The sequence below is a fragment of the Lacerta agilis genome, chromosome 14, assembly GCF_009819535.1.
Source record: "Lacerta agilis isolate rLacAgi1 chromosome 14, rLacAgi1.pri, whole genome shotgun sequence".
NCBI classification, from domain to species: Eukaryota; Metazoa; Chordata; class Lepidosauria; order Squamata; family Lacertidae; genus Lacerta; species Lacerta agilis.
The window spans coordinates 24,573,117-24,600,284 of NC_046325.1; the positions used below are offsets into that span (position 1 = coordinate 24,573,117).

At 42.7% G+C, this 27,168-nt stretch overlaps 3 protein-coding genes across 3 annotated transcripts; 2 read left to right on the top strand and 1 right to left on the bottom strand.

The window, feature by feature from the left end:
* Positions 1-2,592: 2,592 nt before the first annotated feature.
* Positions 2,593-7,234, top strand: LOC117058678 (72 kDa type IV collagenase-like). Its single transcript, XM_033170004.1, has 5 exons — positions 2,593-2,780; positions 3,601-3,759; positions 5,071-5,235; positions 5,571-5,760; positions 7,049-7,234. Exons 1-4 carry the CDS (start codon positions 2,714-2,716, stop codon positions 5,735-5,737), a joined length of 558 nt encoding a protein of 185 aa, XP_033025895.1. The 5' UTR covers positions 2,593-2,713; the 3' UTR covers positions 5,738-5,760; positions 7,049-7,234.
* A 1,974-nt stretch (positions 7,235-9,208) lies between these two features.
* On the top strand, positions 9,209-14,296 carry LOC117057911 (olfactory receptor 1020-like). Its single transcript, XM_033168753.1, has 2 exons — positions 9,209-9,352; positions 13,340-14,296. The coding sequence occupies exons 1-2, from the start codon at positions 9,209-9,211 to the stop codon at positions 14,294-14,296; spliced, it is 1,101 nt and encodes a 366-aa protein (XP_033024644.1).
* Positions 14,297-17,233: 2,937 nt separating this feature from the next.
* On the bottom strand, positions 17,234-20,440 carry LOC117057912 (olfactory receptor 10A7-like). The gene is made up of 2 exons (XM_033168754.1): positions 20,423-20,440; positions 17,234-18,202 (listed from the first exon to the last, which is right to left on the bottom strand). Exons 1-2 carry the CDS (start codon positions 20,438-20,440, stop codon positions 17,234-17,236), a joined length of 987 nt encoding a protein of 328 aa, XP_033024645.1.
* Positions 20,441-27,168: the final 6,728 nt, after the last annotated feature.

Consider the following 27,168-nt stretch of genomic DNA (forward strand, 5'->3'; position numbering starts at 1 on the left):
TAATACGATCCCTTCAATATTTGCCTTACAGCTGCTGCTCCAGGCTTTCTATTTGCAAGGCTGATAGATTTAACTATTTGAAAGCTTCAGCTGTTGCAGTGATCCCAATTTTGCTGGTGTGGGTGTGTTTAGGAGGAATGCTATAGTTTTTTGGCTCATTTTCTAAGATCTTTGGCTTGTCACATTCTGAAGACATGGAATGATTTAAAAATCAGCGTGGACAAAATAGCTTCTCCATACTTTCTTGGAACTATTAGTTTCCCTTAAATATGGTGGCAGGGAATTGGGAATTTCAGTTACTTTCAGGGGCAGGTAGGGTTGGCCCAAGACATTTTACTTCCTGAGGCAAAGGAGAAGGTGGTACCCACCCTCATTTCATGTAGAAAAGCAAATTGGACCATTTGTTGAATCTTACTTCTGAATTTTCAATGGACTAGCATTGCCCACTGCACTTGAAGGCCAGACCTAGTTTAGAAATAAGCCTACCATTCATGAGAGAGGTGTAGCACAGTGGCTTGCAGATGGCTAAATATCACCCATCTGGTTGGCTAACCCAGCCACTCTGGACAGCTTCTAACAAATTAAAACAGTAAGACACCAAACACTGAAAACTTCCCTATACAAGGCTGCCTTTAGATGTCTTGCCATACGTCCGGGAAATTCCAGACATGTACGGAAATTGGACGCCTAAAATGGCATCCAGGGTAAAATAATAATAATTTAATGTTAAGAGATATCCGGAACCTGGGTTTTTATTGGTTTTCTGTCCCGTCCCGTCCCATCCCCCATTTTGGGGTGTTGTTTTTTAAACAACTTTTCCAGGATAGGCTGTGCCCTGGTAGCAGTGGAAGTGATGAAAGGTCACTTCCCTTGGCCGGAGTGGGGGGGAGGAGATGGGGAGGGGGGAAGGCAATGCAGTGGCCTAGCCGCCCCTAGCATGTTGAAAAAGAGACCCCGTGCCAGGGGGCATCCGACAGTTCAGTTGTGGCATCAGTGAAAGGGTCTGCAGCAGGGTGCTCAGGAGCTGCTGGTGTGGCCACCTTGCCTGAAGAATTTGAGGTGGCAGTGTTGGTTCAGCTCACCCACCGGCTACACCTGTGGGCACTTCCTTGTGTTGCCGGGGTGGGCTGCAGTGGAGATGGGAGCCAGGCAGGTAATGGGGGGGGAGGATGCACAGGAAAGAGTTAAAACGAGATCTGGATAGGCCTGGATAGCGAAAGCAGTTCAACAACTTTGGGGGTGTCAAGAATTTAACTTTTTGAAATACTGTATGCCTACACATGGCAGTCATGAATACCAAGAAGGCCCTCTATCTGGTTTCCTGTAACTTCACTTCATGCAATGAGGGAACTGCCAGAAGACCTTCAGAGCAGGATCTCGAAGTCCAGGCTGAATGATGGGTGTAGAGACACTCCTTTGCAGGGCCAAAGCCATTTACGACTTTAAAGGTCAGTACCAACACTTTGAATTGTGCTCAGAAACATGCTTGGAGCCAATGTAGATCCTTTAAGACCAGTGTTATATGGTCCTGGCGGCCGCATTCAGGATTGAATGGATGTCTGCTGCTTCCACTGCACCAGCTAAACTCGCCAATGGCAGACCCCCAAAGGAGCTGGCCTTGCACAGAGAAAGTTTTTAGCCCAATCCTAAAGCCCAATCAGAGTAAGAATAATGTTTCCTGTTCTTAGCCTCCTGGTTAAATATAAACTGTGTTCACCATCAGCCAGATTGATGCTAACTTTGCCCCACTGTTGCATCTCCACTGTGAGATATAAAAATGCAGGTCCCAAGATTCTAAGTCCTGGGACCCCTTCAAAATAAAACCTGAACAAAATTGGTGAAGCCACAAAGAATTTATTGATTACACATTTTTGAAAGGATGGGTGTCCAAAATCAGGCACACCCAAGTTCATTAAAATGTGAGCATATATTTCCTTCAACCAAGCACAAGGTCCCTCTCCTGCCTCCCCGTTGGTTGGGGGTCTACAGAGTTCACAGCCTATCACGGCCACCTAATTAAAATACTAAATTATCTGCCTCTGTTGACATCCCCCATTCCTCTGAATTCCGGGACCATCACCCTTAATTACTTTTGGCCAAATAAGGAAGTGTGTTCCTATGCTCTTACACATTTACCCAAGTGATAAAGCCACTTCCTGACTGCCCCTTAGGCGGACACGAGTTCTGCCCTGCTGAAGCATGTTGAAATGTCCAGATAAACCATATTCTAGCAGCAAACCGCCCTGTTTCCAGGCATTCTGAGCCCATGCCAGTAACGGTGAGCTTCTAAGTGAGGTTGCGGTTACTTAGCTGTCACAACCTTTTCCTTAGCTATTGCAACTTGCGACCTTTGGGCCTTTTATGAAAAAGTGACATTTTCATTCCTTACATCCACCCCCACAAAATTGCTCAAAACCTCTTGCATCTTTGCACGCTGTGGACAGGGTGGTGAAGCAGTGTGTGTGTGTGTGTGTGTGTGTGTGTGTGTTGCCTCATCATTTAGCTTAACACCCACTGAACTGGTAGTTTGAAACGTGCATGAATATCAATGTGGGAGTTAAGTATGCATATATCGTTTGCTCAGTCCCTGTCCAATGTGCAAAAACCAGGTGTTTGTAGTTGTGGGAGGAAGGAGTGGCCAAGAGGGGCTTATAAAGAGGGTAAATGAGGCCACTCTGCATTCCTATGCCTGTCAAGCTGCCTTAAATATCTAATGGCTTCCATTATAACCTGCCTCTTGTACAGCTGGGTTCTCCTACCTTTGCTCACAGCAAGTGAAGGTAAGGAATGCTCTATGTATAATTTCTGGTTCATTCAAGCTGGATTACTATATTGGTGATCTCCACTTTCAGCAGATTTTATATAGACATGGCTTGCATAAGCTATGTTCCCATTCAAGGATGGAAACGCAGTGAGGTAATTCCTCCCGTTGTATTTCAAGCCACATTTGTGGCAGAGTTGTTCATATCAGAGAGAGGATGGGGATGTTTGCACCTGACACACATCATCTTTAGCTGTGATTTCTGCATTTCAGGGGGTTGAACTAGACAACCTTCCAATTCTACAATTCTGTGATTCTACGGTTCCCCTGTCCCAGCAACCCCACCTGTACCTGTGTGGTGGCTGTTAGGGTATATTCACGTTAACACTGACTCTGCAAGTAGTTTTCTAATAAGATTGGAGTTGGTCTGAAAAAAAGCATGCATTAAACGACAGGATTGATATAGATTGTGGCTAATATTTTGTGAATGCAAAAACAGGAGCACAGAGCAGTTCAGAGTAATTCTGATTTAGCTGCAATTCTATCAAAGAAAAAACCAGCTGGTGAAAACCCAAATTGATGTATGCTGTGAATAAGTGTTAAAGAGAGGTTTTCTCTAGGGAAAGCAGTAGTACAAGAGAAAGTGTGGCTAAGCCCTAAGTGCAGTGTACTCTACTTTTTGTGTGGTTCAGTCATTTACCTTTAAAATGTGACCTTATAAACATGCATCTTACAACAGCAAGATACATTTATTCCAGGATGTTCACTTACAGTTTCTCTTACTTCAGAATTTCCACCCATCTCTCTTAATGAAACTTATGAATTGCTTCTACTTTTAGTTTCCTCCACAGAATCCCTCCCTTGCAAATTCCCCTTCATTTACAACAAGAAATCCTACTCTGCATGTACCAGGGATGGAGCTGGTGATAACACATTGTGGTGTAGCACAACGGATAACTATGACAGGGACAGTAAATGGAAGTCCTGCGCCATTCAAGGTATGTTAACTGGGGACGCGGGTGGCACTGTGGTCTAAACCACTGAGCCTCCTGGGCTTGCTGATCGGAAGGTTGGAGGTTCGAATCCCTGTGACGGGGTGAGCTCCCATTGCTCTGTCCCAGCTCCTGCCAACCTAGCCATTTGAAAGCATACTAGTGCAAGTAGATAAATAGGTACCACTCCAGCGGGAAGGTAAATGGCATTTGTGTGTGCTCTAGATTACATCACAGTGTTCCGTTGTGCCAGAAGCAATTTAGTCATGCAGGCCCCATGACCCAGAAAGCTTTCTGTGGACAAATGATGGCTCCTTCAGCCTGAAAGCTAGATGAGCACCACAACCCGATTGTCGCCTTTGACTAGACTTAACTGTCCAGGAGTCCTTTACCTTTACCTATCTGGTGGTGGCAAGAATTTCCTTGGGAACTGCTTCCTGGGCAACAGCCAGGTGTGCACTGTGCAAGAAGACAGTGAATTCCATTTTGTCTTGTGTCTGTCACAATTAGCAGCTGTTTCCATTCTGCTGCAGTTCAATTTCTGTCAAATGTTACATCATTTTCCTCACTGTCTTGAATTTAACGTAATTAACGTGAGTTAGAAATTGAATATAGTTTGAGGGTGTAATGCTTTCTGCAATATTCCTTTCAATGTAAAGGAAACATTAAAGTAATAATAAAGAGAGAGTTACTCCTTTTTAGAAATAATTCTCCACAATTTGGAAGCAGCTAAAGGACATACTTCAAAAGACTGATTGTTTGCAAATCGATATGACTTTATTGTATTTGCAAGTAAGATGTCCATGGCAACATGGTCCCTCCTGTTTGTTGGAGATTTTGTGAAAGCATATTTAGTGGGGCATACGATTGTTATATTTCAGTAATTGGGAAAAAATAAAGTTTATTCTCCCTTCCTTCCTTCCTTCCTTCCTTCCTTCCTTCCTTCCTTCCTTCCTTTATTTATTTGCAAGTTTATATGTGAATTCCTCACTCTAAAGAAAAGCCTACATGGAAAAAATATTCTTATTGTCTTCTCCTATGATATCTTATGTTACATATGCTTACATAATACACTTTTTAAAAATAATTTTAAATATGTAAAGTCATTAATTTAATTAGATATCAGTTGTGGGTTTTTTAAAAAAGAAGAATGTTTTGAGCAAACAACAATTTCATTTGCCAGATTGATGAAAATGCAAACAGGGGCAATCATGCTTCATTTTCTGCTTTTAACATAATTTTCCAACCATATGTCTATGAATCTACCAATGTTTCTTAATGTCTATCCATTTACTTTTGTGTTCTCCACATCTCCAGAATATGGAGGGAACTCCAATGGCCAGCCCTGTGTATTCCCCTTTGCTTACAAGAGCCAGACATTTTATACCTGCAGCAATGAGGATGATCCACATGGGAGGTTCTGGTGTGCCACTACAGGGAGCTATGATAAGGACAAGAAGTGGAGCTATTGCGCTGATACAAGTAAGAATTCTTACAGATTTTTATTGTGTTCTCCAAGCAAATTGTTAGTAGACCAAGGAAAGTGACCATATAGGTTGTTGAGAAGTTGTAAACAGAAACTGGAATGGAACCTTACATTGTGCAGAAAGGTAGAGAGAGCATAGCTTTGTGGTAGAGCACATAGGTTAAATGCCTCATGTGCCAATTTCAGCCTGTCTCTTTTGCAGTTAATTTTTCCTTTGGGGAGTAGGGTTTGAAAAGACCATGGAGAGCCACAGGAGAGAAATACCATGCGGTTGTAACCTCAGTCTAGCCTATCTTTTCTGACCTACCCTGATTTCATCATTTCCATCCAGGACTGAGTACAAACCCTACAGGGCCATGTGTGTTTCCTTTCATCTACAAAGGAAAATCCTATACATCTTGCACAACTGATGGGGAATCCGATGGAAAACTCTGGTGCTCTCTGACCAGAAACTATGATGTAGACTCAAAATGGACATACTGTGGACCACAGAGATGAGGGAAAGTTAGTCACACTTTTTGGTAGGTTATTCACTGGTGTTTGGGACTCATATGGATCGGAAGAACAAGAGGATGGGTCAGGTAGATTCAGTATGATGGATGAAAATTATCTCTTATATTCTGACCCTAGTGTTCAGAATGCCAGATGGTTTCATAAAAGTACATAGAAGGACTGAGACATGGGTTAAATATATCACTGCACATTACTAATGCTAAATGAATGTGTAGTGGTAATAGCAATAATAAAAGTGATGGTAGTGGGAGGCTTCTTGCCACTCCCCCATAGTTAGTAAAGGTAAAGGGACCCCTGACCATTAGGTCCAGTCGTGTCCGACTCTGGGGTTGCGGCGCTCATCTTGCATTACTGGCCAAGGGAGCCAACGTACAGCTTCCGGGTCATGTGACCAGCGTGACAAAGCTGCTTCTGGCGAACCAGAGCAGTGCATGGAAACACCGTTTACCTTCCCGCCGGAACGGTACCTATTTATCTACTTGCACTTTGACATGCTTTCGAACTGCTGGGTAGGCAGGAGCTGGGACCGAACAACGGGAGCTCACCCCATCGCAGGGATTCGAACCGCCAACCTTCTGATCAGCAAAGCCCTAGGCTCTGTGGTTTAACCCACAGCGCCACCCGCATCCCTCCCCCATAGCTACTATTAATTAAATCACAACTTTATAATTTCTTCAATTGCATCTACCTTTTCTCTGGACCTTGGGAGATGAAGTAAATCCTATAAGATTTCCAAATGTTCCTATATGAGGAACTTGGGATTCTCAAATGCAAAAGCAGAATCTGGACTAGGGTAGGAAGCTCCAACTGCAATTCTATACACCTACTTGGGAGTATGTTCCTCTGTTTAATAGGGCTTTAAATTGCAGTATAAATAAAAGAAGGTATTTAGTATTTTGACTGCAGTTGCTTTTAAAAATTCTTATTAAAAATACAATTTATAAATTTAACCAATATTACTGCACTAATAAGTTGATTTCAAGTGTCTTCATGTGTTGTGAATTTCCAACACTATGTAAAAAAAATAAAAATATAGCGGGAACTAGCATATCTATGAGAAAGGTTCCTATCATGATGTTATACCATTACGTGTAAAGTGGGGGGGAGGGGTGTTTTAAAAATAAAATCAAACAAACAAATGTGGCAGAGCATTCAAAACACACAACTCAACTTGCATTGCTAAGTGGAACAGTACTGCTAGGACCATATTGGGTAGCTGGCTTTGTGACTGTCAGTGGGAGGGGAAAGGAAGAGTCACTAGCATCCTAAGCTAACACTAATCAAATTGCATTTCAGAATGACGTTGAGATTCCTCTGCAAACAGCATTGGGAGGAAATCAGTCAAGCCCTACAACATTCGTCCTTCTGGGATATGGAGCTCACATTCTGTGGACCCAATGAAATTGATCATTTCTTTTGTGACATATATCCAGTGGCAAACCTCTCATGCAGCAATACCCACCAAGTAAAACTTGTAACATTTATTCTAGGGCTTATGGGAACAGGTCCCCCTTTTCCACTAACTGTATCTGCGTTCTTCATGTACTTGTTTTTCCTCGACAATTTTGTATTTTTGCAGTCTCCCTTAAGTCTCCTTGTACCTCTCTCTTATGTGTGAAAGTTGCCATTTCGACTAAGCAAAGTCACACACTTTTAAGAATAAACAAAATTAAAAAATTAAAAAAAAATCCTTCCAGTAGCATCTTAGAGACCAACTAAGTTTGTTCTTGGTATGAGCTTTGATGTGCATGCACACTTCTTCAGATACTATTAAGAATGTGTTTACTGTTCAAAGAAGAACCACTTACCTTCCAGGGAAGTGGTGAATGAGACCTAGCCTGGCCCCACAGAGATGAGGTACGAACATGGCACCTTCATACTTCACACATGCCTGTTTGCTTTGGCTTCAGCCAGCCACGGGGGTGGGGGTGGGGTGACAGATAGTCTGCCATGTTTTAAATTTAAATTGGCCAGTGGTGGTTTGGATGTGGGACAGGGTTTCAGTGGAAGACCAGAGAAACACAGGCTTCACTCTGGTCTGCCACTGGGGTATTTAAGCCGGCTGCACTGGGAGCCAGCAGCATGAACAGCAGCTGATCATCTCTCCCTCCCACCCACCCTACATATTGGTGTTGCCTTTGAGGTAAGTGGGCTCTGCGTATGGAGGATGAAGCTGCATCTTGAGGTGACCCTAAACCCAGGCATGACCCTGTTCAGTGTCAGTCATCAGGCAGGAGACTGACTCAGCATATATACCCAGTGCTTAAGCCAATGCATATTAACATCTGTAATCAATATAGTTGTGGTCATTTTCAATTCCAGAACCTTGTTGTGTCAGTTTATTCTTATGTTTCATCACCCCTTCCTGACTCACTGGGGGCTCACTGCACATGGGCCTGCAAGTATGAGATTATTGTGGTGGTAATTATCATTTCTATGATTGAGTAGGCAAAGCTTGCACCCGTTCATCTTCTTCCCCAGGGAAAACAGGAATATTCTGGGATCAAATCAGGAGCTGGGATGGCTTTTGTGATTCCAGGGAGCCAACATGGTGTAGTGGTTAAGAGCGGTGGACTCGTAATCTGGTGAACCAGGTTCACGTCCCCGCTCCTCCGCATGCAGCTGCTGGGTGACCTTGGGCTAGTCACACTTCTCTGAAGTCTCTCAGCCTCACTCACCTCACAGAGTGTTTGTTGTGGGGGAGGAAGGGAAAGGAGATTGTTAGCCACTTTGAGACTCCTTAAGGGAAGTGAAAGGCAGGATATCAAGTCCAAACTCTCCTCCTCCTCCTTCACTTACAAACTCTCCAACATTCCTCCGATGAAAACATTCCTAGCTGCCAATTGACCCTCCTCAACCACCCATTTATTTCAACCCACAGCATTTCCTATCAGAAGAAGGGCAAGGGCCACCACTAACACACCAATTGGACACAGCACATATACCCTCCACTGTCCTGAGAAAACTCCTTAATCCCAATTTTATTTTATTTGATTCTTTTGTAGATTTACAACAAGGAAGACACACAGCAATAAATAAATTTTAGAAAGAGGCAAGATTAGATGCTGTCCCACAAAGCATTTCTTTAAAATAAAATTTTAAAAATCAAGACTCCCCCTTTCTTCCTACCCAGGGCATCCCTACCTTCTGCCTGCCCCTCAGAACCAGAGCGTTGTACGGGGCTGGGCCTCGGCAGCAGCAGCCTCTCCTCCTACTTGCCTGCTCTCCAGCATAGAATCATAGCGTTGGAAGAGACCACAAGGGCCATCCAGTCCAACCCTCTGCCAAGCAGGAAACACCATCAAAGCATTCCTGACAGATGGCTGTCAAGCCTCCGCTTAAAGACCTCCAAAGAAGGAGACTCCACCACACTCCTTGGCAGCAAATTCCACTGTCGAACAGCTCTTACTGTCATAGCAGCTGCTATGAGCTGCCCGAGGGAGGAGTCCAGCAACCATGGCCATGGAGGGGCAATGGGATGCTCTCATGCAGCTGGCACTGCCTTCATCTTCAAGTACCAGTTCATCTTCCTCCTCAGGGAAAATAGGGATATTTTGGGATCAAATCAGAAGCCGGGGTGGCTTTTGTGATTCCAGGCCTGTAACTGGAAATTTGGAACACTTGAAGGGTATGCATCCATAAAGTGAGCTGTGGGTGTGTGAACTGATTTTTGCCAGCCACGCCTGCTGTTCTGCAGGCAGTGCATGCCAGGCCCTTAGAGCACCAAATCAACCAACCTCCCAAGCTCACCAACAATAGGAAGGGGTTAGTGAAGTGTCCTTCACCCAGCCTCCCTCAGGATGCTGACCATGCTCTGTCACTTACCTGCCTGCACTAAATACCAATGAGCTTGGAAAATTCTTTTTCAATAAAAATGAAAGATCTTATAGTAAAGCCACCATAGGTTAGGGCTGGATTCTGATAAGATTGTAGGAGTGGGTGATTAGCTTTTTCCCATTTGTACAGACAATTACAAACACATTAAACCCTCACATCTGTGTGAGCGGCAATTGCCCTCTAAAGACACCATCCCTATGATTTCTTTTCTCCCTGAAGGAATGTGATTTCTCTCTCTCATTACTTCTTTAAGAGGCTTAACCACAACAGTGTTGTACTTAAAAGAAAACCTTGCCTACACAATACTTTCTTCTTTCAAGTAGCTGACGACATTGCTTAGCTTTAAATGCAGATGTGAAGATTTCAGAGAAGGAGAAAAGGGGGGGGGAGAGAGAGAGAGAGAAATATTTGGGAGATGTTATATGCTATTATTCAGCTAAGATTCCCAAGGTTCAGGATAGTCAACGTACAGCTCTTTTGAAGATTAGCTGGAGTGTATAAAAGATTTTGCATGGTGATCTCCAAGCCCAGAAATGGGTGAAGGAAGTACACACAGCAGTCACCCCCCAAACGGAATCAACTTTGAGGTAAAGCAATTTTGTGCAACAGTTCTTCCTCCCCCCACCCAACCTGTGGAGAGTGAGATTCCCTTTTCTATATATTTGGGAGAGTGTGACAATCACACCAAATGACTTGCACCAAAGCTGCCTAATGGCACCTTTTGCTTTGACAGTGACCACCTGAGTCCTGTACCAAAGCATATAATCAAATTGTTTAAACAGCAGCAACTGTGCTTTTGGATGTCTAATTGGCAGCCCATAAAGAAATGATAACCATTGTGATGCCCTCAATATACAGTATTATGGACCATAACACCGATCAGCCCCAGCCAGTTTGGTCATAGGTCAGGGTGGTTGGATTTATAGCCCACAACATCTGGAGGGCGCTGTAAGTGGCTACCCTTGCCACAAATAATTTGTACCAAAAAAATTCTAAAAAAGAAAGAAAATGCCCACTACTTGCTATCAAAGTTATATGCTGCAATGGAGAAAGAAACCACATTTGTATGGCTGACCACTCTGTCTTTGATCTTCTATGTAATACTGTGTTGATAGATACTGTGTTCATGGACTTCATGATTGATAGATACTGTGTTCATGGACTTCATGAAAGAGCTTGTTCAGATCTGGGACTGATAATGGATTATTTCAGAACACATTTCTAACCTGCAAACCCTTTATCTAGAAAACAATAGGTAAAGGTAAAGGGACCCCTGACCATCAGGTCCAGTCGTGTCCGACTCTGGGGTTGCAGCGCTCATCTCGCTCTATAGGCCGAGGGAGCCGGCGTTTGTCCTCAGACAGCTTCCGGGTCATGTGGCCAGCATGACTAAGCCGCTTCTGGCGAACCAGGGCAGCGCACGGAAACGCCGTTTACCTTCCCGCTGGAGCGGTCCCTATTTATCTACTTGCACTTTGATGTGCTTTCGAACTGCTAGGTGGGCAGGAGCTGGGACCGAGCAACGGGAGCTCACCCCGTGGCAGGGATTCGAACCGCCGACCTTCTGATCAGCAAGCCCTAGGCTCTGTGGTTTAACCCACAGCGCCACCTGGGTCCCCTTTAGAAAACAATAGTGGCCTTCAAAATCTGTTATGTAATCATTTGCAATATGGTTTTTAACCTATTCATATGTACTGTACCTGCAAGCCACTGTGCTAGAGAAGAAGGAGTGAATCCTGCATGCAAATTGCTTGCATGCAATTGAAATGGGTTGATGGTATCCAGACATATCCATGCTAAGAGTACACACATTGATATCAATAGGAATTAAAGTTATTGTTGCATTGATATTCTTACCCAGTTCTTTGTAATGTCTTGCAATAACATGCCCTCCAATATTTATCTGATGAAAATAGGGACATCCCATTCCATAATGATAATTTTACTATTTATACCCCACACAACTTTTTGGTTTGCCCCAGCAGCTTCCAACATATATAAAACCGTAATAAAACATTAAACATTTAAAATGCTTCCCTATACAGGATTGCCTTCAGACAGCTCAGGGGTTGGATAACTCAATTTGTTGTTGTTCAGTCGTTCAGTCGTGTCCGACTCTTCGTGACCCCATGGACCAGAGCACGCCAGGCACGCCTATCCTTCACTGCCTCTCGCAGTTTGGCCAAACTCATGTTTGTAGCTTCGAGAACACTGTCCAACTCAATAACCTCCAACATTTAGCCAATGAAAATAGGGACGTCCTAAGGAAAAGCAGGGTATTCCGGGATCAAATCAGAAACTCGGATGACTTCTCTAAATCAGGGACAATCCTGGAAAATAGGGACACTTGGAAGGTGTGCAATAATGGCTGTCCCTGACATAGCAATGCAAGCACAACTTCTGCCTTTGATATTGACCTCTCTTGATTCTCAAGCTAAAGTTCTGCACAATAAGCTGCATAAATCTCATTGATTTCATGGGACTTTAAGCAACCTGTGTGTAGGGCTGCATCCCCATTCTCTAGCAGGGTGGATCTCAAGAAGAGCCCATAGGTACAGAATAGAGACCTTATTGCTAATGGTTGCCTCAAAAAATCTAGTAGTTAATCTCCAACATAGTAAGTTCTACAGAGTTTTCATTTCCAGTGAGAAATTGAGTGGAACTAACACAAGGACGTGAGTGGTGCTGTGGTCTAAACCACTGAGCCTCTTGGGCTTGCTGATCAGAAGGCTGGTGGTTCGAATCCCCACGACAGGGTGATCTCCTGTTGCTCGGTCCCAGCTCCTGCCAACCTAGCAGTTCAAAAGCATGCCAGCGGGAAGGTAAACAGCATTTTCATGCACTGCTCTGGTTTTGGTCTTCCACTGCACCAGAAGTGGCTTAGTCATGCTGCTCACATGATCCGGAAAAACTGTCTGCAGACAAATGCCAGCTCCCTCGGCCTGTAAAGCAAGATGAGCGCCGCAAACCAAGAGTTGTCTGCGACTGGACTTAACTGTCAGGGGTCCTTTACCTTTTTTAACACAAGGAATACCAATTGCTAATAGTTTGACACACACACCCAGGGGGGCGCATAATGGAATTCCTATATGAAGCAGTACCTTTAGTTCATATGAATAAGAATTGCCTTGCTAGAGCAGACCATCTCAACCATCACTTTATTTCCAAGATAGGACAGTCAAATGCTTCTTTAAGCTCTCAGAAGGAATGAATGTGATGATGACCACTGCCTGTTTATGATGTCTCTGATATCCTGTATATATTTTCCACCGAAAGATAATTCTCAGCAAAAAAAATCCTTGCATTTCAGAGAAAATTATAGTATTTACAGATTCAGTATGGAAATAGTAGGTTAAGGTCATGGAAGCAGTAAATACATGTTATATTGAAAAAATAGCTAACATGATATCTACCCTTCAGATGTTGGGGACTACAAGTCCTTGGGCAAGATCCAAAATTGTCAGTGGCCAGGGATGATGAGTGCCAGATTTCTGTTGAAAAGGGTGTGGAGCTACCTGCCACTTTTAGCTTGACATGAAGTAGGGTGTATTATTCTATTGTTAGTGCTGCTCTTTTACTTTTGCTGCTGTTTTCCATTTCATTATTTTGTGTTTTAATTATTGTATTATTGGTGCTGTTATATTTACTTTTCATTTGTAAGCTGCTTTGAGCAGAAAAGCAGGATATATGAATCATATGAATAGTTATAAACCTGCTCTTTGTTTCATAACCTCCTTTCTTTCCCTGCAGCAACTGCAAAACAGAACAAATCAAACTACCATTGCCAACTTCATTCTTCTTGGATTGGTTGATCATCACCCAGAACTGCAGCCTCTTCTCTTCCTGGCGTTCCTAGCAATCTACTTTATTACCATGGCTGGGAATCTCCTCCTTGTTGTGCTAGTTCTGGCTGATCTTCACCTCCACACTCCCATGTACTTCTTCCTAGGGAACCTGTCTTGCTTGGAGATCTGTTACACATCAACCATTCTTCCCCGGATGCTTTTCAGTCTTCTAACAGGAGAGAGATCCATTTCTGCTAATGGCTGCATTGCACAATACTATTTCTTTGGTTCCTTGGCATCTACTGAATGCTATCTCCTGGCTATGATGTCGTACGATCGATATTTAGCCATCTGCAAGCCACTGCGCTACACCTCTCTCATGAATGGTAGGCTCTGTCTATGGCTTATTTGTGTCTCCTGGATAAGTGGTTTTCTAAGTAACACCATCATAACCTCTCTAGAGTTGCAGCTATCATTCTGTGGCCCCAACAAAATTGACCATTTCTTTTGTGATCTGGCCCCAGTGCTGAAGCTTTCCTGTAGTGACACCTATGTGGTGGAACTTGCAACTCTCATCCTGGCATTCATGGATACCATACCCCCATTTCTACTTACCTTGATCTCATACGTGCTTATCATCATCAATATCCTCCAGATCCAGTCCAAAGTCATGAGGCAAAAAGCCTTCTCCACTTGTTCCTCCCATCTCATTGTAGTGACCCTCTACTTTGGGTCTCTCATCAGCGTCTACATGGCTCCCACAACTGACATACTGAAGGAATTTCATCAATACTTCTCTCTCTTTTATACTGTCATAACCCCCATGGTCAATCCCCTCATATACAGCCTGAGAAATAGAGATGTCAAGGAGGCCCTATACAGAACTGTCAGAAAAGCTATCAATTTGGCTCAGTTACCTTAACCTATTTTATGGCTTTTTATATCTGTTTCCACTAACAAGGAAGTAAGGAGCTGCAGCAAAATCTTTGCACAGCATGACAGTATTCCATAGGAAGCTGCCATATACTGAGTCAAACTACTGGTCTCTTTAACTCAGTATTTCCTACACTGAGTGGCAGTGACTCTCCAGGGCTTCAGACACTACCGAGCTTATCTGGAGATGTCTGGGGTTGAACCTGGGACCACCTGCATGCATTGCATTCCCACCCACCCCTCTTTGTAAGTCACCATGGAAGCTGTTGAAAGTAATGGTATAATTTACTAAAACAAATTTAAAAAGAATAGTTCTTGTGAGTGCTTGTCCCACAGCTAGAGAAGTTGAAGAATTACAATGGAATTTCATTGCCTCTTTCTAAAATTTATTTATTGTTGTGTGCTATCCTTGTTGTAAATCTACAAAAGAATGGAATAAAATAAATTTGGGATTAAGGAGTTTTCTCAGGACAGTGGAGGGTGTATGTGCTGTGTCCCATTGGTGTATTGGTGGTGGCCCTCACCCTTCTTCTGATAGGAAATGCTGTGGGGGGGGGGGCTATAACAATGCCAAATTATAATACAAATACCAATTATTCAAATACCAAATTATATAATTCAGGTGCCCCCCACATGCTAGAATTGATGGTTTGGTGATTTATTTTATTTCTGCATTCCAGAATCTTATTAATTTCAATTACACTCCAGTCAAAATAGCAATCCCTTATACAACAACTGCAATATTAAGAACTTCCATTCTTATTGACACATTAAATAATATATAAATCTACAAGTGAGGCACTCAAACTGTATCCTTGTTCTTCCTGTGTTTCACAATCTTTCTGTCCGTGATGTTTCTTCCCATCCTTGTAAAATATTATGTCTATCTTTTCCTGGTTGTTGCTGTTCTCCATCATGCCTTGGGTGGAGCTAATATCCCATTGTTGTTTCAGAAATTCTCCATTGCTCCGTCCCATGGTTCACTGTTTTGCAACTTTAACAGCAGCTGCAAAAATCACACTGTCCCAATAAATAACCTGTCTTCGCCATTTTCCCTCTCAGCCTGGGAAGGAGAGTGATGGGTCAAACTACACATAACTCAGTAATGAATCTCATCAGCTCCTTGGCAAGCTCACAGATCCCTCCATTCGGCCAAAGATAAATGTGTAGTTGTACTTCCAATTAAATTACATTCCAAGTACTTTTAGCATTATTCAGTTCAGTCCGCAAATAATAAAGGTTAGGGAAAAGTCAGCCCTAAGTTTCCATTGTAAACCTTTTGCAAAATAGAGCTTCCCTCCCTTTTTCCTTTTTCTTTACACACACAAAGTTCCATTCAATGTTATATTCCATATCTGCAATCCACTTTCATCTCTCCTCATCTGTACATGCATAATTTCAACTAGCATTCAGGTTACTGAATCATAAATATAAAGAAAACTTTATATAAAGAAGCTGTAGGCTCCCCTCCCCCACACCATCTTTTGCACCAAATGAAGTCTCTCAATTTCAAATCTTAACGACCTTGCAGCTGGTTCAATTCATCTCTTCTAGCACGTGCCTGTACATTAGTCCAAATTAAACTCTAATTAACAGGAGAACCTCTGCTTCTTAATGACAGTGTAGGAGGGTTATCGGCAGGCAAAGTTCTTTTGCACTCAGTGCCTCCCTGCCTCCCGCATTTCATGCCAGAGAGAGAGCCAGGTACTGAGATGTACTGTGCGTGAAGCCCATTCCCTACTGTCCCTGGGGGGAACTGGGGACAATAATTACCCTCAATCATCCTTTCCTCCCTTTGCCAACAATCTCTCACTGTCATGGGAGCTGCCTCCATTAAGGCACCAGAACACAAAAACGTTGAGGAAAAACTGTACAGGGAGTGAGAAATCACCCAAACAGCCCAATGAGGAATGTCAAAATATATTGATCTGGATGAAAAACAGAATGCGAGAGGGAAAGGAATCGGTTATTCTGATTGAAGTTATAGGTGATTGGCTGAAATTGTGAACAGGGGCTGTCAGCTGTGTCCCATTGCTGACAGAGGGGGGGAGCGTGGAGAGACAGGAGGAGGTAATTAGGCAGTAATGCGGAATGAGGGAGGAGCAGCCTAGTAGAAGCCTGAGCTCTGAAAACAAGGAGAAGGAAGGGGGGAGTTCAAGGGGGAAAACACAGACTGACAGTTTAAGCTCAGACTCAGTGGGAGGGCCACCAGAAATAGCCCATCCCATGATGCGTAGGCTTATAAGAATTAATGAGAGGCATGAACAGCAAAGGAAGTGGAGGGGAGCTTTAAATGTGGGAAGACGAAGGGACAGAACTCAGACTCTGCAACAGCTAAATTGGAAGCAGACACTGAGTGACTGAGCTCCAGAGTGATTTCTGTGTTTTGAGCAATAAACCTGAGTTAATTACTGCCGGAGTTGTCTTGTTTCTGTGGGAGAGACCCAACCATTACAGGGGTACTCCACACTGTATTTTTATTTTTATTTTTGCAGGTCTCACTTGTTCCTTGTAATACCATGACATGTCCATTTGAATGCTTATGTATGTTCTTAAAAAGATCCAAGATGTGGACATGAGTGTGTGCAAACTTTGAAATTATGAAGAAACTCTACCACATGGAGAGGTTTCGAAAGAGAGAAAAGGGAAACTCCCCCCTCTCTCTCACACACAATTAAACATTCAATAACTTCCCTGTATAGGGCTGCCTTTAGATGTCTTCTAAATGTTGTATATTTACTTATCTCCTTGGCATAACTCCATGCCCTCCAACATTTCTGTGATGAAAACAGGGACATCCTAAAGGAAAGTAGGATATTCCGGGATCAAATCAGAAACCAGAGTGGCTTCTGTAAATCGGGACTGTCCCTGGAAAATAGGGACATTTGGAAGGTCTGCTATTCTTATCTATCATAACATTGTGAACCTATGAAACCCTGTTACTGAATCTTCTGACAGTTTTGAACAGCACTTCCTTGACATCTCTGTTTCTCAGACTGTATATCAGCGGGTTAAGGGTGGGTGTCAGGACAGTGTAGAAAAGGGAAAAGGTTTTGTGTAGTTCACTCGGTGTTACCGATTCAGGAACTATATAGACAAGGAATATTGACCCATAGAAAAGTGTCACAACAATCAAATGGGAAGAGCAGGTGGCAAAGGCTTTCTGCTGAGCAGCTTTGGATTTAATTCGCAGGACAGTGAGAAGTATGCAGATGTAGGAGGTTATAGTTAGTAGAAAAGGGGGACCTGTTCCCATAAGCCCTAGAATAAATGTTACAAGTTTTACTTGGTGGGTATTGCTGCATGAGAGGTTTGCCACTGGATATATGTCACAAAAGAAATGATCAATTTCATTGGGTCCACAGAATGTGAGCTCCAACATAAAAGAAGTAATTACAGTATTGGTCACTAGGCCACACATCCAAGATGTAAATGCTAACTGGAGGCAGAGTCTACCATTCATAATGGTTGAGTAGTGCAGAGGTTTGCATATTGCCAAATACCGATCATAAGACATCATGGCCAAAAGATAGCATTCTGTGGCTGCACAGAAACCAAAGAAATAGTATTGTGTGATGCACCCCTTAATGGATATTGATCTATCCCCAGTAAGGAAACTAGCCAGCATCCTGGGTACAATGGTTGATATGTAGCAAGTCTCCAAGCAGGACAAGTTCATGAGGAAGAAATACATGGGAGTATGAAGACGCTGGTCAACTGCAACCAATAAAACAATTAGGAGGTTTCCAACAAGAGACAAAGCATAGATTGTAAGGAATAATACAGAGAGGAGAATTCGCAACCCAAGGAGATTGCCAAATCCCAGAAGGACGAATGTTGTAGGGCTCGACTGATTTCCTCCCAATGCTGTTTGCAGATGAATCTCAACGTCATTCTGAAATGCAATTTGATTAGTGTTAGCTTAGGATGCGAGTGACTCTTTCTTTCCCCTCCCACTGACAGTCACAAAGGCAGCTACCCAATATGGTCCTATCAGTACTGCTCCACTTAGTAATGCATGTTGAGTTTTGTATGTTTTGAATGCTCTGCCACATTTTTTTTTGTTCTTGTTTTTAAAACTCAACCCTACTTTACACGTAGTTGTATAACACCATGATAGGAAGCCTTCTCATAGATATGCTAGTTCCCTCTGTACAAAGCATTTTTTAATGGGGAGAGGCAAGAAGCCTCCCACTATCTTTACTTTTATTATTGCTACTATTACACATTTATTTAGCGTTAGTAATGTGCAGTGCTTTATACATTTCACCCATGTCTCAGTCCTTCCCCCAGTCTGACAATTTGCAACAAATGAAATACAGTGATGAATGGAAGTAACAGGAAGTAGATAATGCAGGACATATTTGGATCAGGAAAAAGATGATGGTGTTCTTGATGGTGATGATATAGCATAAGAAGAAGAGTTTGGATTTCATGTCCCACTTTATCACTACCCGAAGGAATCTCAAAGCGGCTAACATTCTCCTTTCCCTTCCTCCCCCACAACAAACACTCTGTGAGGTGAGTGGGGCTGAGAGACTTCAGAAAAGTGTGACTAGCCCAAGGTCACCCAGCAGCTGCATGTGGAGGAGCGGAGACGCGAACCCGGTTCACCAGATTACGAGTCTACCGCTCTTAACCACTACACCACTGCTGGCTCTCTAGCATAAGGACATAATAAGAGCCCTGCTTCATAAGACCTAAGGTTGATGAACAATCCCAACCCAAACATATCTGCTCTGAGGTCAGTCTCACTGTATTCAACAGGGCTTATTTCCAGGCAAGTAGGCCTAGGACTGCAACCTTAGTCCAGTACCCAAGATTCGCCAGCTGTCAACCATTGGGAAGCTGTTAAGCAAGATATAGGGGCAATAGTCATCTCCTGTTGTTACTCTCCAGCAGCTGTCAGTGACCTACTTCCTCTTGAAACCATGAAGACAAGAACATATGAAGAGCCTTGCTGGATCAGGCCAAAGACCCATCTAGTCCAGCATCCTATTTTGACAGTGTCTAGCCAGATACCTAGAGGAATTCCACAAGTAGCACATGAGCACAACACTTTTTTCACTTATGACTCCCAGGCAGCAACTAACATTGCTCCACACATTCTCCTAACTGTCATGACTAGTAGTCACTGATAAAAAGAAAATTCTCCATGAGTTTGTCTAATTCCATTTTAAAGCCATTTCATCTAATGGCCATCACCATATTAACTCAAGACACTGAATTCCTTTCATTAAATTTATGTTGTATGACTAAATGCTTTTTTCTGCCTATCCTGAATTTCCTCCCCATCATTTCAATAGATGATGAAACATTCTCATTTTAGAAATTGTGCTGTGCTGAATCCTGCCCCCAAATTCCTAGATAGCCTTTGCCAAGTCAAAAGAGGTTGTATGTTTGATTTCCTGCTTCTTTCTCCAGATGCTTGAGAAATTCTTCTGTATTTCATTTTAAAAGTTCACATTTACTTACAAGGTGGGTGCTGGGTGCATGATCAGTGGAGGCTGGTTTGTTAGGGCTAGAGGGTCATTGCCCAGAGAACCTTAGTCTGCCCTAGGCAGTGCCCAACAACACTCCTCCTAACTTACATCCTACTTAGTCCATGTAGTGTTGTCTTTGTAACAGCAGGAAGGTGAATGGGAACAAAACTAGAATTAGCTGCCTCTTTCTGTTGCTGGCTCTGTCTGCACCTACTCTCTGCTTTCTGCCCTACCAGTCTCAATTGGCAACAGCCACCACTGTGTGTGCATGAATGTCCTCTTCCATTCTACAATCACTTATTGGATGTCTGCAGTCTTTTCAGCCTGCACTTCCTCAAAACCCTAGGATACTCTTGGCTAAGATTTCCTGTAATTGCAGCCACCCAGTTTGCAAAATGCAGGTCAAGAGATGCAATAGGTGAATTATAAAATGAAATAAAGGACATTCTCAGACACCTCTTGGCTACCTCAAAAACAGATAAGCAGATAAAAAGAAAAAGCATCCCACCCATAAGAATTACAATAAAATTCTCAATCCTTTGATAATTATCACATGAAATTTCTTTATCTCTATGCAATTTTGAGGTTATAACCCACTATTATAGTTGCTATGTTTGTAAACTAAAAAATACCTTGGACACATAATTCATGCCTGCTGACTCTAGAGAGGGAGGCTATTCATGCATTTTTTATTTTTAAAAAAACATACCAGATTATAGTGGGCTATGCAACACATTCATTCACATTGTCTGAACTTAACGGAGGCATATCCAGTTTGTTGTGTAAATTGGTCCTTTTGCATCAGATAATAGACATATTTTCCAGTTAAGGGAGTAAACTTCAAATGGTGATTGCCTTTTCCTCCAGAATGATATCACTGAGCCCACATTCACACAATACCTGTACATTTAAAGCACTATTACACTGAGGACTTCCTCCCAAAGAATCCTGGGAACTGTAGTTTGTTAAGTGTGCCGAGAGCTGCTCAGAGATCCATATTCCCCTTCCAGGAATTCTGTGGGAAGAGGCATTTACTTTTAAATCACTCTGAAATTGTAGCTCTGTGGGGGGGGGGGTGGCATCTCCTAAAAATTCAGCACATTTAACAAACTACAGTTCCCAGGAGTCATATGAAAGTCATGACCATTTAAGTCACATAAGAGTGATTTAAATGCATGGTGTGAGTATTGCCTGAGTTCTACAGAACACTGTTTCCTCATTGTTATATAAATTAAACTGTGGATTAATATGAGCAGTTGTGCTTAATCAATGTTTGGCAGGCATTGCAAGTTTTCAGGTGGTCTCAAACAAGTTAAATGTTTGGCATTTTAATCCCAGTTATATATATAGATATTATAATCCAGAATATTTGGAGTTAAAGTGGCTCCTTGATTTCTGAAACCCCTCTGAGATTTCTCAGTTCTGCTGTGCTTCTGAGAAATCTAAAACACTGGTACATTTATTGTTGTCCCAGGACACGGTCTGAGGGTAGATGGTGAAGCTAAGCAGATCTGTGTCTGATCAGTGCCTGGATGGGAACCCTTCTGCCTTGGGTTACATGGTGGAAGAAAGGTGGGATGTAAAATGTAATAAATAATACATTTTCTCTCTGAACACACCTAACTTGCAAAATCCGAAAACGTGCTCCCAGAATTCTGAACATTGTAAAATTAATTGGCCCAGGAAAAAATGTCAGTACATGTATTGTATGCATTCTTGCCAAATCTACCGGTACATTTTCCTCATAAACCATTAGATTGATGTTCCAAATGAAGACAGGACAGATCCAGTGAACATCATAGATCTTATCTGTCTAGAAACAGATCAGATCATATTTGCAGAGCAGATCTTTCACTTCCAATCTTAGTCAGTGTCAAGGTTTACCAAGAAAGCACCAGAGTTCATTTGTGTGCATATGAAACATTCAAAACTCACATGAAATAAAAATGAAATACCCTGCCCCAAATATAGCAGATGGGGATGGAAAGCTACTATGATAGATAACATGAATATTTACCTCTAAAATGATTATATTTCCAGGTGGAATCTCTGAAGTGTTCCATCTGGGTTCCATCTGTAAAATAAGAGTTTCTTCAGTGCCTTCTCTATAATCTCTGCCTGGTTTAGATTATGGGGTCTTGTCTCCTCTTGCTTCCATTCAGTGGCAAAAGATTCAAAGTACGATTGAATAAAGGGTTTTGCTTACATTCAATAGCAAAACACCACCATGCCTACTTATCTAAACTAAAACTGATCAAGGAGGATAGCTTCAATTCAGCAGCAAAATATCACTATGCACACCTAGCTAAACACTAAGTGCTCTGGCGCAAACTATTTCTATAGATGGATATTCACAATGACTTGCGGAGGAGAACTAAGCAGTCTTGCACGCATTTGCCTTTCTATTATTAATAACTGCAGAACTAAGGAAACCCACATTTTCACTATTGGTAGAAGAGGAGGAGTGGGAAAGAAGGGAAACTTTAACCTCAAGGTTGCAATCTCAGCTGGCAGTTGTTGGGGTTTTGAGATACCTATAATACTGACCAGATCTGAGACAGAGAGAGCAAGAATAACAGCAAGAATCATGTGGATTAGGCAGCATTCTATTTCAGAAATCTGTCCCACTTGGAATCTTTTAGTGCTTATGGTCTGGAGAGCTAGGGCTCTGCAAAGTCATGCCTATCTTCTTCTTTTAAGATTCAAAATATCACATATTTAAAAAGTGCTGGATCCGTGATATGAATGGCAATCTTCCAGGTTCAGTCCCTTGATAAGAACAAACTTTTCAAAATGATGTAAAGTGTGACTCTGTAGTTTTAAACTCAATGTATCTACCCCTCCCTGCATCACATCCCCTTCCCCAGTTGTTGTTTTTTTTTAGCTTAACTGTTTGGTTAGCTTTCTATTGTCAAGCAAATCAATTGTGACTGATTTTGAATTATTAAAAACACACAATGTGGGTGGGGGTAGGGAGGAAAGTTTCATTCTTATTTTTAGTGAGAATAATTTCCCCAAAGGATGGATTCCCCCCCACACACACAGTCATGAACCAACCTTCCAGCGCATTATTTGTACCCAAATGCCATAGTGTGAGGCTTGACCAGTGCACTTACTGAAAGCAAAATGCTAAGAATTGTGAAAGGTATAGCATGCATCTTAAACATTTTGTATCATTATTATAGTATTGCCAACACAATCAGAGATCAATGATATTATAGAAGCAAAGTTCTCAAACAGGAAAATTCACTCACTTCAAGTACAGTGGTACCTCTGGTTAAGTACTTAATTCGTTCCGGAGGTCCGTTCTTAACCTGAAACTGTTCTTAACCTGAAGCACCACTTTAGCTAATGGGACCTCCCGCTGCCGCTGCACCGCCAGAGCACGATTTCTGTTCTTATCCTGAAGCAAAGTTCTTAACCTGAAGCATTATTTCTGGGTTAGGAACGTCTGTAACCTGAAGCGTCTGTAACCTGAAGCGTCTGTAACCCGAGGTACCACTGTATCTGTTCCCTTCCTGGCACAGTGGAAACTAAAATAACTTCCCCACGTGGCTAGACTCTTGCAACAAAGGAATCTTTTTCTTAGATGTTTCAGCCAGAGTGGGAAGAGGGATTTTTTTTCTGATCATAACCCTCCCCCCACCACAATGGACTACATGCCCAGAATATCCCCATGCACACACAGGTAAATATGGGGGGGGGGGTTTGAATAAAAAATGAAATAATTATGCACTGCACGAGGTCTTTACTAGCAGATGGAGATGCCAAATAGTAAGATAATGAGCGTTCCCCACATCAAATGGGGTGCGCATTTTGCGTGGTCACGAGTAGATCCATTGGATCATGGTGGCAGCTCCTGGCAGTTGGTCTGGCATCGCTTTCCTCAGGTTGGGATACCTGTGGACTCCACCTACTCTAGCAGCCGCCCAATCCCGGCTGGGGAGGTGTTGCCAGGGGGATTGGCCAGGTAGAAGGAGGGATTATACAGTACACAAGATAGAGCTTGAGTCATATCTGGGAAGCGGCCGTCGGATTCAGAGCTTCCCCACCCTCCACTCCCTCAATTGACGCTTACTTTGCAGGTTTAACCACCTTTTTTCCACAGGCACATTGTTCTGCCAAGGGGCAGGGTTCTTTTTTGGAATCTGGATCCAATGAAACACACAAATGGAAGAAGAACAAATTTCTAGATACAATCAGACAAATGTAGCATACCTGATAAAAGCCCAAGCACAATCTCTTCTTCTGCCGCCCGGGGCCCCAAGGGAGCAGCGGGAGAGATCCCTCACACCAGGAAACCCACAGCACCCGGTACCTGGTCTGTGGCAAAGCCCAATCAGTCCCCTTCGTTTATATAGTTGACTTAAGTTTGATTGTTTCCACCTGGCTATCAGGTACCATTCCCGAATGGTCAGGGAATCAGGCACCTGGGTGTGGCTTGGCTAAGGTCATTGGCAGCTGAAGGTGTTCTCAACTAATTGTATCTTCCTCACAAGCAACTTTACTTTGCTAATTTCAGGACAGAGGAGGAAAAGGGAATAGGATATGCAACCTGACTCCTCGTGATTACAAAGATCTTCCGCGAGTTTCCACTACACACATAGGCATGCAGGTGCTGCTATGACAAGGTCGCTGTTAAAGGGCTGGAAAGGAGTTTCCCTGCATTGGCAGGTTTCGCCTTTCCCGTAGCAATTCGTCACAAGTTTGGCAGTTGCAGGCCTTGGGTGGAATCCTTTAGTCATTTACAGGATTGGGGGGGCGTGGGGCGGTGACCACCACCCCCATTGTGGTGGCGATAACAGGGTTCCCGTTAAAGGGGTGTCAGGGGGAGGCATTGACCATACACCCAGGGTCGTCACTGCCCTCCCCTTCCAGCGGCAGCGAACATAGGGGGGCGGGCTATCTGCTTGAACATATGTTCTCCAGACTAGCCCACTCCCCACTCATGCTGGATAACCCTGAAGTTACCCAGAACCCTGGCTGGGGGGCTGGGAAGGATAAACGCCCAATGCCTGAGCCAAGGTCTTCCTACATCTGAATATTAATAAAGTTGTGGCCAATTTAATCCCATGGAACGTTGTCACGCGTCGTTATTTCCCTCAGGGGCTGCCCCGGGGTACGGGGGACTCCGCCTGGCCACGCAAAACAGCTCCAGATAAGTAAAATACCCCATGGAGGAGCTTTATTTTGATATAAACAAATAAAATTTATCTTGGATGCCTTGAAGCAAAATATATAACCATATACCGGTAGATATATGCACACACCTGTGTAGCCTGGCTTTCGATACTTGGAATGAATATTTTTAGGACCCACTTTATTTCTGTGATTGTTGGATGTTTTAAGCTGCTTTTAATATTGTGTTTTATCATTGCTTTTCAAGAGAGTTTGCTATAAAGTGTAGAAGCATAGCTACAGTAGGTGCTGATCTCAAAGACATTTCTTGTAGCCTTGTTAATAGATGATGAAATGCTTAATTTAGGGCTAACTTAAACCACTTTTGAAAACCACTTTGAGGTGTCTTCTACAGTCAAACAGTAGAGAAACTTTATGAAATAAATAATAAACGTAAATTAACTCCAGCTAACTTCAAACTTTGGAAAGATGAGATAATAATGGGAATTCATCAGGACTGGGATCAGATTCAAAATTATGAGCTGGCAGTGAGAAGAACGAACACAGACCCACCTATCTTTCACAATCTTCACATAAGATCTCACTTGAGTAAACTTGAGCAACAATCTCTAGGTCTGCAGATCTGGCATTTTTACAAGCGCCACGTAATGTTTGTTCTGCATTTGCAGCAGTTTTGAAACACTGATTAAATATGCCATTCGCTTACCCTCCAATATTTCTCTGATGAAAACAGGGATGTGCTATTCCATCATGATTATGATGGTGATGTTTATATAATATTTATACCCCACGCATTTGGCTGGGTTGCCCCACTGCCCCAGCCACTCTGGGCAGCTTCCAACATATATAAAGACATAATAAAACATTCAACATAAAAAGGACTTCCCTATACAGAGCTGTCTTCAGATGGCTCAGGGGTTGCATAACTCCATACCCTTCAATGTTTCTCTGGTGAAAATAGAGAAATCCTAAGGAAAAGCAGGACATTCCAGGGTCAAATCAGAAACCGGAACGGCTTCTATAAATCCGGGACTGTCCCAGGAAAAAAGGGACACTTGGAGGGCCTGCATTTTGGGCAGGGGGGTAGCTGTGTCTCTTCTTTCCCATACCCCACTCTTGATAGACATATGTTAAATAGGTTTTAAACCCTAATTAAAGAATCAGACTAGCTTCCAAATCAATTCAGAGCCTGGATCTTGGCCAGGTCATTCCCAGATCAGTCCAGGTCAGAGCGTCTACAAAGTGCCAGATTGGGCCCAATCAGATTGCAATTACTCTTACTGTCTGGGGAAGAACAGCAGGAGAGGGACCTTTCCCTCATGTCCCACTTGTGGTTTCCCAGTTACATCTTGTTGGCCACTGTGCAAGGGCGCCAACTCAAAGAAAATACTGGGGTGGGCCCAGGTTGATAACAAGATGCAGGGCACACACATCATTTGAATGGCAATGCCTATCAGAGGAGGGCAACCAAAATGGTCAAAGGCCTGGAAACGATGCCTTATGAGGAACGGCTTAGGGAGCTGGGTATGTTTAGCCTGGAGAAGAGGTTAAGGGGTGATATGATAGCCATGTTCAAATATATAAAAGGATGTCATATAGAGGAGGGAGAAAGGTTGTTTTCTGCTGCTCCAGAGAAGCGGACACGGGGAAATGGATTCAAACTACAAGAAAGAAGATTCCACCTAAACATTAGGAAGAACTTCCTGACAGTAAGAGCTGTTTGACAGTGGAATTTGCTGCCAAGGAGTGTGGTGGAGTCTCCTTCTTTGGAGGTCTTTAAGCGGAGGCTTGACAGCCATCTGTCAGGAATGCTTTGATGGTGTTTCTTTTTTTTTTTTTTTTACAAAGATTTTATTGGTTTTCCACATAATAAGAACAATACAGCAGAACAAATACAACATCGACAAATACAACAATTAAAACAAAATAAAAACAAATACAAACCTGGACTGGAATACCAACATTCCTTTTACTACTTAATCAAAATCTTGTTTCGAATCTACTTGGGGGACTTCCCCCGTTTTCTCTCCTTTGCTTCCAATTCTAATTTACTTTAATAACTTCTCATCTCTAAAATTTGAATCTATTACCATCAAAATATCTAAATATAACTTCTTATTATTTATTTTTACTTCATAATACAACCTATTACTTCTTAACTCAAATCTTACATCTTATTTTACTTAAACTGCTGCTAATAAACAATTCACATATCTCCTCACTAGTTCAAATCATAAAT

Bases quoted from the DNA above. Each gene is read 5' to 3' on its own strand.
- LOC117057911 (XM_033168753.1), top strand. From the start codon at position 9,209: ATGGCCATGGAGGGGCAATGGGATGCTCTCATGCAGCTGGCACTGCCT. The intron at 9,353-13,339 runs GTAACTGGAAAT...CTTTCCCTGCAG, and splicing joins GCTTTTGTGATTCCAGGCCT to CAACTGCAAAACAGAACAAA.
- LOC117058678 (XM_033170004.1), top strand. From the start codon at position 2,714: ATGGCTTCCATTATAACCTGCCTCTTGTACAGCTGGGTTCTCCTACCT. The intron at 2,781-3,600 runs GTAAGGAATGCT...TTCTACTTTTAG, and splicing joins TTTGCTCACAGCAAGTGAAG to TTTCCTCCACAGAATCCCTC. The intron at 5,236-5,570 runs GTAAGAATTCTT...ATTTCCATCCAG, and splicing joins GAGCTATTGCGCTGATACAA to GACTGAGTACAAACCCTACA.